We start from the raw sequence: 16098 nt of genomic DNA on the forward strand, positions 1-16098 counted from the left end.
AATTAGTGCATAATTTATTGAGTATATACACATATACCCTACAATAAATGTATATATACATTGAGTATATATACATTTATTGAGTATTTTATGAGTATAAGTTTTTGACACAGACACAAAATTAAATAACGAACAAAACAATTGTTATTTGTTCCTCAGTATCGACGTCAATGTTACCAAGTAGTAGCGTTTAATGTGTCGATAGTAGTTAAAATAATATTGTAAATAAATAAATATGTTTAGGTTGGTATTAACCTAAATCGTGCGTATATAGTAGAATATAAAAAGCGTGTAGTAGATAGGTTATATAAGTTTTTCATTTATTTTTGTTTAGTTATTACAACGATTATTATATACATATTTTATTTTAAAACTTTTTTTTCTGTTAAAAATCTAAGTTTGATTATTTTTTACTTTTTAGTGAGTTCCTTATTTATTTTTGAAGCCATTTCAATTTTTTTTTCGTAAAAATGTTTTTAATATTACTACATAATTACTAATGTTCATATGACCAAGTATCTTATTAATTTAAATCCGACCTCCTCACGTATTTGCTGAGAAATGCAATAATTATCATTAACAGATGGTGACTGAAGGTTTTCTGAGAGTGCATATATCTCTAGGTTCCATAATTAGTCAATATATGTTTCTAATTTCATTATTTTTTTCTTATTATTGTGTATTTCCAGTTCATGGCCATATTTTGATTTTTCTTTATATTATATTTTAATTTATTATTTTGATGAAATACAAACAACATATTTTCTTAATGTTAAAGAATATCAAATGTTGAATCACTTATTTTTTAATTAGGATCCCTTTGCTATATAATCGAAGGAAAATGTAGATGATAATTGGTTTAAACTTGTTCAGAAATAGTCATGAGATATTATCTTTTCCAAGAATTATTTGTACCTTATTGTCTTGCTGACAAGCTCTTTCATGTGTCAATACGTTGTTTGGGCAGAATTAATATAAATAGAGCTTTTTAATACGAAATTCATTAAAATGTTCTTTTATTTTTGATCCTTATTCGACTTGTATATATACCAATGCAATAAAATATATTTTATATAGGATACATTTGAGTATGTTGCAGTTTTTATCATTACCATAATTTTTATGCTTAAATGTTGCCATTTATTAAGACTTCAAGGCAACTTATAAATTTAAACGCCAACGATCTGTATCTACAGACATGCTTGCTAGGATTATATTAATTGTTTTATAATATAATAACTAAATATGTCTATATATAGTTTTGCGTTCTTACGTAAATGCATCATATTTAACATTAAATTATTATTTAATATTAAGATTAATTGAATAATTATTTATCTTTAATTGTTTGTTAATAATACTGACAGATACAACAGATAAATAACAGGGTAAATTGTCAACAAAGAGTATTATTTGGGCATTATATTTATGAGTCGACTTGAGACTCCCTTCGGAAGGGATATGTTGCGTCATCTAGCGGCCAAAATCTCTTCCAATTTGGTAAGTTGGGCATACAGGTTTCCAGTTTAAAAGGTGACGACAAAAGCGTTTCAAATTAAGCAATATTGTATCATTACAAATATATTATAGCAAACAAACCTCTGGCTTTGTTTTTAATTTCAAAATCTATATGTTTTAGGTATACACTAAAATCACAAGAATTTTTTTTAATATCCAAGTATTACAAACAATATATGAGGCCACAATATTGAAAGATGTAGTAGAAAATTATGACAACCTAAGAGAAATAAGATTATATCGTAGATAATAATATAATGCAAGAGCAATATTGAAGGTCCAGTTTATTTTGTAAAAATAAATAACTTAAACTCTTAATGCAATGCACAAAATACTCTCTTGATAAAAATGTTTTTTTTATCAAAAATATTTCGCCTGTTAAGCATTATTGTTGTTGTGATACTTATAATTAAATAATGCACATTTAATGTTTATTTATTATCTCTATTTTATATATAAACTATATGAAAAATATTTTCAGATAGAAAATATATTTATATTAGTTATAGAAAAATCCAACAGAGCTCGCTACAATCGTGCAATTTCATAAAGACCACTACTTGTATATTACTAAATATATCAATATTAAAATCCGATTTGTGATCTAATAGATGGATCTGGACATCTTTGTCAATCGACTTTACGATCATAGAAATGATTACTGATAATGAGGATATGAAGAGATTTATAACAGGTCATTGAAAAGTTCCCGGCCCACCATAGTCAAATACATATTTTTGGCAAAGTTAATGTTTTTCCTTCAACATAATTCCCTTCAAGGATGATACACTGATTACAGCGAGCCTCCAACTTTTCGATACCATTTTTGTAGTACGATTTGTCCTATGCTTTAAAATAGGCTTCAGTTTCGGCGATCACCTCTTCATTCGACGAAAATTTCTTCTCAGCGATCATTCTTTGGAAATCTGAGAACAGGAAATAGTCGCTAGAGAATATGGTGGATAAGGAAGCAATTCGAAGCCCAAGTCATGGATTTTTGCCATCGTTTTTATTGACTTGTGACACGGTGCATTGTCTTGATGAAACAGCACTTTCTTTTTCTTCAAATACGGTCGTTTTTCGGCGATTTCGTCCTTCAAACTGTCCAATAACGTTATGTAATAGCTGCTGTTTATGGTCCTTCGCTTTTCGTGAAAATTATTCCATGCGCATCCCGAAATACAGACGCCATAACCTTGCCAGCCGACTGTTACGTTTTCCCAGCGGGTTCATCCTGTGTAGATCACTCGGATGACTGTCGATTGGACTTCGGAGTGAAACGATGATGATGTAATCTTCAAATACTGCTCCGAATCATCAACTCGTCGTTGTTGTCAGTTTATATCTTTAGAGTGTCTGCTAGTACGATCATTCGAAATCATTTTGTGGATTTTTTTAATGTTTTCGTAACAACCTCCTTTGGGCGTCCACTGCGTTCACCGTCTTCGGTGTTCATTTCACCACGTCTGAACTTAGCATACCTATTCTTGATGGTTGACTTTCCTGGGGAAAGGGAAAGTTCCGGAAACTCGGCATCAAGCGAAGTTATTGCTTCAACTGAATTTTTTCCCTACAAAAAGTAATATTTTATCAACACACGAAATTCCTTTTTATCACAAACTATATTGAAATATATATTTAATTCACAAATTAATAATCCGACAGCTGTCAAATGTATACACGCGTCTTTCGAGGGTTAGGGCTAACTAAAAGACATATGGATTTAATTCTATTAGCGCCATCTATATGTCAGGCCGGAGACTTTTCAGTTGACCTATTATTATAAATGGATCAGTATTTACTTTCACATATTAAGTGTTTATTTAAAATTTACTGTGTTAATTCTAATATAATATACAGTTTTCTGCAGTAATACTTAACCATGAATGTTACAACATATCTTAGTTTGCACAATAATTTCGATATAGAAGTTCAAAACTCAATTAATCAGATTATTCAAGAACGGACAAGTGAAAAATCAATTGTGCGATTGAAAAAGAAAAACCAGTTATTTTGCTGAAAGTCAAAGACTATCCAGACCAGATAATTTCGTCTGATAATTGAAATCAGAAAAACGGAATTAGATTGAAATATAAAGTTGTAGTTTTACAACCATGAGACATAAAGCTGAATTTTTAAGGCTAAATTATAAAATTGGCTGTATGGTTTCAAGACTTTAACATTGTGAAAATATGATATATGTAAGCTTGATGTTTTCCAAATGCGCTGATTAAGACAAACCGTTCATGTTTTTCTCCGAGATCAAATTAGAAGTGAAGTCAATTGTTTAGGATGCGAAAATCGGTGGACACTTGGGAATCAAATTTAGAGACGTCGATTAAAGTAAGACTAGGTCTCCGAACAAGATATGAATTAAGATCATGGAAAAGTATCTGAAAAAAAAACAGCTAACAATGTCTGAGGCCAGTACAGCTTCGGTCGATCGCCTATAACAGTGTTGTATTGGTTGACTAGACTAATAATGATAGTGAATTTATAAAACTAAAATAATAAACCATTTTTAATATAATAAATTTTATTTATTCTTGATTTTTACAATCAGTGGAGTATGTCTATTAATACATGAGTGGTTGAAATGCCTTGTAGATTGTAACCTCAATTATAAACTATATTATAGTACGTCTCTATACTGTTTAAAACTAAAAAATAAAATATTTCCATAAAATTATCCGCTACAGTTTACATTAACAAAAAAAGAATAACGTAAAGAAAAAAAACTTTGGCTTAGAGTCACAAACTGGAATAATTTGCTAAATAACCTAAAAACAATAAGATGTCTAAAAACACGTAGATTTCTCAACAAATTATATTATTTCTCCGAAAGAAAATCCGTTTCACTTCTTCTTAAATTCCTCTATGTACAGGGAAGCTTTAATACGCTACATAGTTAAGGATAAAATTACATTGAATATATATAAGTATGAATATAATTTACAAAATGTGCATTGTTAAAAATTTTTATACCCAAGGTGCTTAAGGATGCTTAATAATTAACAAATTATGCATGTGTAGGAACTTTTAAAAATTCACAATATTTATAATATTATGCAGGCTTATAAACTAATTATATACAAATATAATACTAATCATATATAACTATATACAGCTACTTAAGGAAATATACATTTTAGTAAATGATTATTGAAATTTCCCAAAGTAACCGTAAATATATAACACAGATGATTCATTTCCTCTAATGCAACTACCACAATATTAATATTCACAGATTAATGCAAATTACAATTTCACGGTTACTTTACTAAGTGGATACTTCTATGGGTTGATCGTTGTTATTGAGTAAAACCTCTTTATTGGTTTCCTTCTTGGAGAACTCCTCCACCGACTCGTTCGAGTACACCTCCGAGTCATCGTCTTCCTTTCCGACTACGTCTATGTCGTTTTGGAATGGAGGCGTGTATAACCTGGTGGGGTTGTAGTAGTCTTGGACGTTGGTGGTGACTTTACCGACAAAATTCCGGATTTCGTCGAGTCGGATATACGCCTCCTCCCGATCGTTCTCGTTACTGCTTCCTGGTGAATCTGCCACGGCTACCACTCCGTTTCCATCCTCGGTCTCGTGTTTCTTCAGGTGACGGTCCAGGTTGGTCTGTTGGCCGAATGCTCGGTCGCACAACGGACATTTGAACGGTTTCTCCTTGTTATGGATGTTCCTGACGTGTCTCTGCAGATTGCTGGAGATGCTGAAGCTCCTCTCGCAGTACCGGCACTTGTACGGTTGCTCGCCCGTGTGAGTCCTTAAGTGTCGGGTCAGATTCGCGGACCTGGGGAAGACCTTCCCGCAGAACTTGCACGCGTATCTATCCTTGATTTTGCCCTGGTTCTGGGGATGGATTGCTTCGTGGTAGGACTTGACGGGGTTAAAACTTTGCAGGTTTGGTCTCAGCAAATCGAAACGCTGATGCAGGGATGGGTTTAAAAATGGAAATCTGTGCGGTCCAAATGGTAACAGTCTGTCATTGGCCTGTTGAAAGTTGGGGAAATTTGACCGGTACATCTCCAGCATCATCGGGTAGGTCGGTCTGGGATACACCATCGATGGGGTGACCGGCGAAGTTTTTTTTTGTTCTTCCAAATCGACTATCTCGATCTTCTCCTCCTTGACCTCCGGTGGAGGTGTTGGTGAGCGGCTTCGTATCTTCTCGGCTTTCTTCTCGGGCTTCTCCGGCGTTCGTAGAGTTGAGTTCCAGCCGGATAAGTCCAGGGGTTGGTCTCCATCTTCACTGGCCGTAGCCGAACTAGGACGGGATATTGTGAAATCTTTGGGCGTCTCATCTTCTGACACAGACACGCACTTTTCTCTGGATTGTGTCATGACACTAGGTCGGGCTGGTGATGGCGTCAAATCGGCTTCCTCCGCCGTCGGGGGACTGACTTTCTCGGTGATGCTCGGTAATCTAGGTGGTGTAAATCTCTCCTTCACCATGGCGTCTCGTTTATCGCTTTCAATCTTAACCTTCTTTCGTGGTGGTTCCTCCTCCAGTTTCGGTCGAGGTATCTGATTCAGAAAGAAAGGAGGCAGAAAACTAGGTGCGGGAGCGGACGGGAACATCTGCTGGATTTGATAGTTCGGGAACTGAGTGGGGAACGGAAAAATAGGAACGGCCGAGGGCCGATAGAACGGGTAGCTGCTGGCCATCGGAAGCTGAGGCGGTGAGGTTAACGTCGGCGTCTGATTGGTGGAGTCGCAATATTTTTTATGTTTGGACAACGCTGCGCTGGAGGGGAATGATTGGTTGCACTTGACGCACTTGATCTGTAGCCTGCAGTTGATGTGCATCCGCTTATGTCGACAGAGGTTGGAGAACTGTGTGTACGCCTGAAAAGAAAAAGAAATTTTAGTGAACGAACGTAGTGGTTGTATGAAAAATTGTTGTAGTTCTTATTATACGATGTTAAAAGTTAAGAGAGTGTTATTTCTATATTGGTGACACTACTGTAATAACAGCATTATGGTAAATGGCACAACAAATCCAATATAATGGCACTATATATCACTCCTAATGTTAAAGATAGATTTTTCTTTTTTAAGTTCAGTAACTGTATTGTAAACGCCATTGGAGGCTTGCATTGACCTGCGTAAAATTGAAATTTGACGCTGTTGTTTTCCTAACATAACAGTAACATTTTCCATAGCACCAACATTTTAACAAATTATTTTGTTTTCAATCTAACAGATGAATACACTTGTTTCCAAAAAAAGGTGAAAGTAAATATTGTAACAACTATCGAGGTATCAGTCTTCTATTAATTGTCAAAGAGGTGATTATGAGGATCAAACAAATGACACTTGAAAGAGCTCGTGAGGAGAGTAGCCGAGAAGAATAAGTGGAATTTAGACATAATATAGGTTATATAGATAAGGTACGCTACACCACACAAATATATAAATAGAGGAATTAATTAAATGTGAAAAACGTGCGATTGTCATTTTTATTATTTTCCCTCTATCAACTGTCTACACCGGATTTTGGACAGCTTTAGAAGCTGAACATGTTCCCCTAGAAGATATAAAATGTCTTCAGGCATCTTGCAGAACGGTTTGTCAACCAAATTTGAATTGGAAATCTCAACTGGATAGAATTAGAGTAGAGGTAGGAGTTTTTGATTTTAAGACTGTAACAGTGCTCAAATCATGGAATTATACAGAAGAATTCACTAGACAAGCGTTCGAAAGAGAGGGATTTTAATTTAATACTGTAATACTGCCTCTATTCAGAAGGTACCACACGCCTGTTTTGCTGAACCCAAGTATTTGTAAAGTAAAATAAACTAAAACCCACCACTTTTGAACGCTTGTATTATCAATCCCCCTGTATGACCCCAAAAATTGAACACTGTTAAAGTCTGACATTTTTCGGAAGCGACGCTTACGGCAACTTTTACATTTATTTCTGACACCGAATTAGAAATGAAGATATTGATTTAAAATGTGACAAAGTGTACAATTAAGTGTCAAATTTACATATGCAGATGACATCGGTTTGGAAGTATCTGTTGAATGAAAAGCGATAGAATTCCTCATAATCTTTAGTGACCAAAGAACTTTTGGATATAATATACCACGAACATAGCTCCGAAAAAAAACATGGCTCAAGATCGAAGAAGTTTTCAGGGGCCAGAAGAGCTGCGGCCGAGCGCCAAATATAGAGAGATTTAGTGAAGAATGATGAAATGATTTCAAAATAACTTCAAACTTTTACTGGTCAATTTAAAAATATAGTTCGGTCTCAAGCTTTGTAGAATCAGGGCATGATTTTCCCTTCTCAAAAACAACTCTCTCCAAATATTATAAAAAATAACAGCAAAAGAAAAGCAATGTTTATGTTGGCAAACATATTCAATGCCTGTTTAAGAAAGAAGCTAAAAAAACCTAACAATTTTGTCACTACCTGCGATATCAAAATTGTTTGAGAAACTGTCGTTAAAACGTATTATTACTAATTGATTTTAAATCGATATTCCACAATCTACCAAGTATACGGAGTTACTGTGGTAGTTAAAAAGGCATTCGAATACAAGAAATACCGCCCTCCAATATTCTTGGACGTCTCACAACTTATTGACCTGGTATGACATTTGGGATTAATCTACAAAACGAAGAAATTGCTACCGTGGAATTACTGTAGACTACTGAAATCATATCTTTTCGATAGGAAATTTAAAGTATCATATGAAGGGACATTCTCAGCATTTAAACCTATTTCAGCAGTAGTCTGAGGGTAGTGTCTTGAGACCACTCCTGCATATGCTCTACACTGTTAATATCCCAACAACAAAAATAGTACTTGGAACATTTCCCATGGAAATAGTAATCATGGCAAAAGATATATCTCTGAATGAGGCTGAAGAGAAAGTACAAATAGCAAGTCGACAAAATCTACAAATGGACGAAAGACTGGAAACTACCGCTTAATAGCTCTGTCCACGTGAATTTTACTCTGCAGAGAAATGACAAAAACTTAATTATATCACATGACGGAGGCCCGATTCCTCAAGCAGAATCAGCTAAATACCTCGGTACACATCTCGATTAAATTGGAAACATTATGTTAGACAAAAAGCAGAGTAGATTAGACGCAAAGTCAAGCAACTGTACTGGTTAGTCGTAAGATACTCACAACTTGTCCTAAAATCAAAGAGATTGTTTTATCAGTCAATCATAAAGCTAATTTGGAGCGCAAACATGAGTTTCCAGTAAAAGATCAAACAACTAATAATCCAACGCACCCAGAGCAAAGTTAAACGATTAATGGCCAATGCTTATCGCTACGGTAACCAACAAAGGCCTGCACCATGACCTCAAAATCAAAAAATGGAAATGGTCAAAGATTTCACCTTAAAATATAAAATAAATCGTAGCAACATGGAAGCAATGGTAACAGCTATTGGACAACAAGCATGAAATCAGAAGATTGCAGCGAACCAAACCACACGCGAACCAACTTCTTTAGTATATAAGTGTAAGTTTAGCTTAATTACTTTAATTTTATTTTAATTTGGGATATACATACTGATATATTAATCCAGTACTCTCATTGATTGCCTATCAAGGTAAGTACAAAGAATGTAAAGATCTAATGTAAGAAGTAATTAATTAAAAAAAACTAAATCAAGAACCACAATATTCTTCAGAGATGTAATACTTGACTGAAGACTTAGCAAGAATAATTAAAAGTATGAATATCGCTTACCTTAAAGCACACTTCGCACTGGAAAGGTTTGACCGATGAATGGATATGAGTGTGTTGTTTCAATCCCGAAGAACTCCCGAAAGTTTTCCCGCATTCGGGACAGGCATGGGATCTGGCACCGACGTGATTGGTCCTAATATGTCTCTGGAGATTGCTGGGATCAGTAAAAACCTTGGGACAGTTCTCGCAGTGGTATTTCTTGGTCTCGCCGTGTATATCAGCTCGGTGCTTGATCAAGCAGGGTTTGTCCGAATAGGCTTTCGGACACAAATCGCATCTGTACTCGTTCCTGCGACAATTGTGCTTCTGGATCAGATGTTCGTCTAGTCTGGAAATAAAAAAAATCGACGTATAATAATCGCCGTGGAGTCGCGAGGACAATCCGTGTCACGATTACCGGGAAATGGAAAAGTTTTGTTTATAAAAAAAAAGTGATGGATTGCAGACGATAGCGATGGACGTGGTAATTAATAAAATATTAAAGTGATTCACACACGACAAGCATTCGTCCTATTATTATTGGACGCGACATCTGGACGAGTTCTCACGGTTTAAATCTATTTTGTGCATTTAGTAAATAAATCCATTTTCAAGCCTATAACGTGTGTAAATATTGTTAAATAATGCATGGTGTGATAGGAATGATTCGAATAAAGAATATCAATACAAACTGGATGTTTTCTTTTTGGCGCTAAATTAATTTTTCAGAAATATCAATACAAACAATCAAATTCCATTTCAGTGAAAATGATGAATAACTGAACATAATGGTAATAATACCATAAGAGCAATTGAAAATGGATTTATTTCATTTAACAAATTTTAAGAAAATTGTAAAAAATGCGATGCTTCTAAAAATTTTTGAAAAAGTTCCAAACCCTGTTATAAAGGAATTTTCTCAATTTAGACCCAATAGAGGTTGTGTAGATAAGATTTTCATGTTGTACGAGCTAATGGAGGAATTTATTTGATGAGCAAAGCGTGTGATTCTCGTTTTTGTTGTTTTTCGCTCTATTTTCAACTCTATACAATAGACTTGGGGCAGCTTTTGAGGCTGAACATGTTCCCCTAGAACTTATTACATTTCTTCAGGCGTCTTGCAAGTGCCATTGTCAAATACTTTTGAATTATGCAAAAAGTAACCGATCTGATGTTCTCTCGTCATAGCGCTATATTTGCTGATACAGACGCTGACACCTCTAGTATACTTCATGAGATAGTCCGCAGTGCAATACCCTATTGCTTGATAATTAATGAAAAAAAATCAAAGTATTGACAAATGAGGAATCGCCTATAAAACCTATAAAGTGTGGAAAATATTCTTAAACAATGAGCAATGATAAAAAAGTGTTTCAAATAAAGAATATCAATACTAACTGGATGTTTACTTTTTTGTATCAAATTACATTTTAAATATATCAATAACAAGAATTAAATTCCATTTCAGTGTCAATGCTAAATAACTGAACATAATGGTAATAACACCATAAGAGCAATTAAAAATTAATGTTTCATTTAACAAATTTTAAGAAAATTTTATAAAACGTTCCTTCTAAAGTTTTTTAAAAAGGTCTAAACCAGGTTGTGTAGTTAAGATTTTCATGCCATACGAGCTAATGGAAGAATTTATTAGATATGCAAAGCGTGTGATTTTCTTTTTTTATTGTTTTTCACTCTGCTTTCAACTTATACACTGGACATTGGGCAGCTTTAGAGGCTGTTCAAAATTATTTGAAAAATAAATTTAAATTATGCGAAAAGGATCAAAAACAGGCATGGCGTTCAATAGGATGCTAGAAAGTCTATTATATATTTATTGTAATAAAATATAAAAAATTAATATTAGCGCAAAAGACGATTCTGGTTTTGATCTTATTACGGGGAAAATATTAAAGGAACTTCCAAGAAAACCATAAATAAAATAATCATATGATAGATCATCAAACTAAAAAAGCTCCATTCAGACAATAATATGTACCACAACTGTGGAAAGGGGCTAAAGTAATTATGATTCCTAAACCACGAAAGCTATATAATGAACACAGCGCTATATTTGCTGATACAGATGTTGGGACGTCTGGTATCCTTCATGAGAGAGTCCGCAACGCAATAGCGTATTTCTTGAGAATTAATGAAGAAAAGATGATTGACGGATCCCCTGCTATTGCAAATCTCATCTGGATACAATTAGAACAAATGCAGGATTTATTTAACACAGATAAGATGGATGTTTTTCATTTGATAAATTTTACATAAACTTTTATAAAGGTAAAACATTAACTATACTTTAGAAAAAATTCTGAAAAATGGAAACGGAATCTTGGAATTGAAAAATGGTATCTGGCAAAATGTCCAAAATGACCGAAATTTTCTAATTATATATTAACATAGATTGGTTACTTTTTAGTTTATTACCATTACTTATTACCATACTTATTATGGAAACACAATTTATGATAAATGGGGTAATGGAACATCAGAATAAAGCTGATGAAAGAATGTTGAAACAATATTTAAAAATCTATCTCATGTTCATAACACCAGATGTATCGGAAAATTAGAGTCGGTTTTTCCAACAGATGTCGCTAGGATTAACTCGCAATGTTATGATTTGACACATTTTATTCCACTAACATCAAGCTTCAAAGCTATACATATTATATTTTGCGAAAGTACCATCGTCATAGTATTATTTTACTTTGAAAATATCAAGTTTCCTGCTTGAAAATATCCATTTGTAGCAAGCATCACTTTACTTTTTAACAGTTTTGGAATGGCATCCATAACTTGCATGAAAGATGGGCAAGATGTATAGAATCAAATCGTAAATACTTTGAATAAATAAAATTTTCCATTTTCTTGAAAATTATATAGTTTTTTTTAGAAAAAACCAGGTAATGACTTTCTAGAAGTTAGAAGGAAACTATAAGCAATATTATGAAAAGACAGGGGACAAGCCATAAGAATTTGTATATGTTAATCTGTCAATAAAAAAACAACGGATAGACTCCACAAGAGAAGACAACATTTTACGAATAAATATCATATATTTATTGTAATAAAATATAAAACATAATATTAGCGCTAAAGAGAATTCTGGTTTTGATCTTATTACCAGGAGAATATTAAAGGAACTTCCAAGAAAACCATAAATAAAATAATCATATGTAAGATCATCAAACTAAAAAAGCTCCATTCAGACAATAATATGTACCACAACTGTGGAAAGTGGCTAAAGTAATTATGATTCCTAAACCACGAAAGCTGTATAATGAACACAGTGCTCAAATTTATTTGAAAAACTTGAAAAAGACAAAACTAGTCATTGAGAAAAAGCATTTTATTCCATATCATCAATTTGGAAACAGCATTCCACGTTCATAGAATCACCAATGTCATAGAAAAATCACTATAACGAAATAAAGGTAGTTTTGCAATATTTTTGGATGTTAATAAACCTTTCGATAAAGTTTGGAGAGAGAGTTTAAAGCAGCAGAGTCATATATAACTGACCAATACTTTAGAGTCAAACTGGAAGATTCGTATTCTAACTTGGGGAAAATACGAGCTACAGGGAAGTGTATTGGAACCAATCGTTTATCTGCCGTACACTCGGGACTTATCCATATCCAGTGAAAATGTTGTTGCTATTTTTGCAGATGATACTATGAATGAATGAACAACAATGAATCAACCGAAAAGTTATAAACAACAATTTTTGAATATTTTCTACAGTATAAGTTTGAATGCCTTATGTTTTGTTCATTGAACAGTGAGTATATATATAAGGAAATAAGAGACTAGGGCCTGAATGGATTCTATTATGATCTGTGATTATTCCTAGTCATATAATAGACATAAAAAACACATCAAAGATGCAAGTTTCAAAGAGAAGACAACATTTTTCGGAATCTTTTCTACTTCGATCTAATTTGAATAACCCAACCAACCCACGAAAAAAATGGTAGTGAAATTAAAACATGAGTGGAAACTTCATTCCTCTTCAGGGCGAATTCTTCTTTTACGAATAAAATTCCACAAATAAAAATCTTCAAAATCTTTTCAATAAGATTAATTGCTCAATTGCTAATAAATTAAAAAAAAAGAAAGAATACATATTTCTGAAAAACCCCAATAAATTCGACACATAACTAAATTAAAAAATAGTGTAAATATCTATAATTAAACTTACTTTTCAACATCACTGAATGGCTGTTCGCAATGGTAACAACGAGTTTGATTATCATCTTCTTCCTCGTGCTCTTCTGCTGTTGCACTTGACTGGGATACTAAAAGAGAAAAATCCCATTTAAAAAACAATGAACAGCAATAAACGATGAATAACTAAACACTGACCGATGAACGACTGGTCGATATGTGATTTAAACAAATCGTATCATCACTCGCTCTACAGGTAGCTCGATTGACAGTAACACCTAACAAACTAACTTAACCACCCCAAAGTAAAACAGTAAAAATGCCGTATCACTTGGCGGTGCTCGGTTTGACCCCCTCCAACCCCATTCATGAGCGATGAAACGATACACAACATATTTACCCCGTTTCGATAATTGCTTCGGCTACTATCAGCGGGGTTGCGGTACGGGAGGGGATGATATGTTTACGGTCATGAACATATGGAGTTACGAAGTAATAGCTCACGGTTTTTGACTTTTTTTTATTTATGTATTATATATTTATGACATGATATCTGCCAGTTATTTATTTTACATAATTTTAATAATTATTGTCGATTGTTAGTAAATAAGACACATCACAGAATATGAGGGTCGACTTATATATTTCGGTATTGTGCTAAACGAATGTGGTCATAGGAAGACTGAAATTTATTTCATGCACATCTCACTTGTTCTTAGAACTGCTAATTTGGATGTTCATAGCTACCGGAAAATAATCTTTCCAGAGAGCAATTGTGTTATCCTTACATAACAAGATATTGCTATACAAATCAATAGCAGTAAATTATTTTGGTCGTAGGGAATCCAATTATAGCCACCAATCATTCCACGGTTCCAAAACAAAGTTTTGAGTACTATAGTAAATGCTCCGTACAGCGTTTCTAGTGAAGTAATACAGCGTGATATCCCTTTAAATTCCATAACGAGTATAATTCAAAGTATTAGTGTTAAGTACTTCAAACAGGTGTCACTGCATCCCAATAAACTTGCCAATTAGCTAAATATGATTGACATAAACCGACTCGAACAAGGGATCACTTACTTAGGTTATCTCTATGCCACGTATATAATAATTATCACAAGAAATACTTGCCCATTGGACAGATCTTGGGTCTAAGGATAAATTTAGTGAAAATAGGTTTGTGTTGATACCTGTTCCTAATTCCGAGATGTCTTTGATCTTTAGGAGTACTAGTGTATAGTAACTTATATAACAAGAAAATTTGAACGAAAACGAATCATCAAAAATTAAGCATTACAAAATATAGAACTGTTGAGAAATTACTATTTTTGATAAAAAATTCTCAAATATAAAAGATGACGGTCGTGTAATATTGAATCAATAAAATGGTAATTTTAATCCATGAAAAATTGAACGTAATTCAAAACAAGTACATAACTTGATTGATTAATAATTATTTTTATTTAAAATCCCGAAATATAAAATATGACCTTCGTATAATATAATAGCTTTAATTGATTAAAAATTTTATATTATTTAAAACAAGTATATAACTATTTAGTAATACCCATTTTTGATTAAAATCCCAAAATATAAAAGATGACGGTCGTGTAATATTGAATCAATAACATGGTAATTTTAATTCATCAAAAATTGAACGTAATTCAAAACAAGTACATAACTTGATTGATTAATAATTATTTTTATCTAAAATCCCGAAATATAAAATATGACCCTCGTATAATATAATAGCTTTAATTGATTAAAAATTTTATATTATTTAAAACAAGTGTATAACTATTTAGTAATAACCATATTTGATTAAAATCCCAAAATATAAAAGATAACTGTCGTATAATATAGAGTCAATAATAAACTAACTATTATTCATTTAAAATTGAACATTATTTAAAACAAGTATCTGTTGATTAATAAATATCCAAAACCCCAAAATATAAAACATGTTCATAATTCATTAAAATTGGTTTTAGTGACATAAAAATAACTAATTATATTTTTAATAATATTTTAACATTGTGATGATAATTTTATACATTGCTAATGATATAATTGCATACGGTTTTACTTAGCTAATGTAGTGTTAAAAAAAACGGTCACTAAGTGTTCATTAGCTTGTGGTTGAAAAAATTACTTTCACCTACTCGCACCAAATTATTCAGCGGTGTCAAATAGGGGTCGGAAGGTGAATTATTAAAATTGGGGAAGTGGAGGGTGAATTTCCGCGCAAGTGTCCGGAAAAAGTTGACGTTAGATCCTGATTGATAACTGTCGTCATGATTTTTTAACGTCCCTGTCCGAATATCCCATACAAGGTGATAAAACCGAACAAAAAACGCACAATGGCGACGAAAAAAATAAAACAGACAAGCTCCGATCGAAAAATGTAGTAACATTTCAATAAAGCAGACTATTATATAATCTTTTGTTAACAGTTTTCATTAGAAAAAAGCGTTATTACTATACAATGCCGTCTATACGAACCACACATAAAAATAACTGCACGATCTTGAATATGTTACGAGAAGGAAAAAAATAGACACCGGTCAATAAATCACAATTTAATATTATCTCAATCCGATCGATGTAGTGGTGCCTCTCGTAACTCATTTTCATTCTAATCCATTGCATAAATATGTATTTAGTTGTTCATTTTTTTTCCTTCCAT

At 33.0% G+C, this 16098-nt stretch overlaps 1 protein-coding gene across 4 annotated transcripts in view; it reads right to left on the reverse strand.

The window, feature by feature from the left end:
- Positions 1 to 4257: 4257 nt before the first annotated feature.
- The window catches only part of LOC143203208 (transcription factor hamlet), a 240499-nt gene continuing 228658 nt past the window's right edge, over positions 4258 to 16098 (reverse strand). For all 4 annotated transcript variants that reach the window (XM_076415357.1, XM_076415351.1, XM_076415366.1 and 1 more), the window contains exons 5-7: positions 13444 to 13540; positions 9252 to 9579; positions 4258 to 6376 (exon numbers count right to left, since the gene is read on the reverse strand). In XM_076415357.1, the coding sequence (XP_076271472.1) occupies positions 4799 to 6376; positions 9252 to 9579; positions 13444 to 13540 (2003 nt within the window). In that variant the 3' untranslated portion in view covers positions 4258 to 4798. The remainder of the gene's footprint in view (positions 6377 to 9251; positions 9580 to 13443; positions 13541 to 16098) is intronic.

This window comes from Rhynchophorus ferrugineus, unplaced genomic scaffold (genome assembly GCF_030347505.1).
Source record: "Rhynchophorus ferrugineus isolate W39M unplaced genomic scaffold, kcgeb_rfMv2 rfM1, whole genome shotgun sequence".
In the NCBI taxonomy this organism is placed as follows: domain Eukaryota; kingdom Metazoa; phylum Arthropoda; class Insecta; order Coleoptera; family Curculionidae; genus Rhynchophorus; species Rhynchophorus ferrugineus.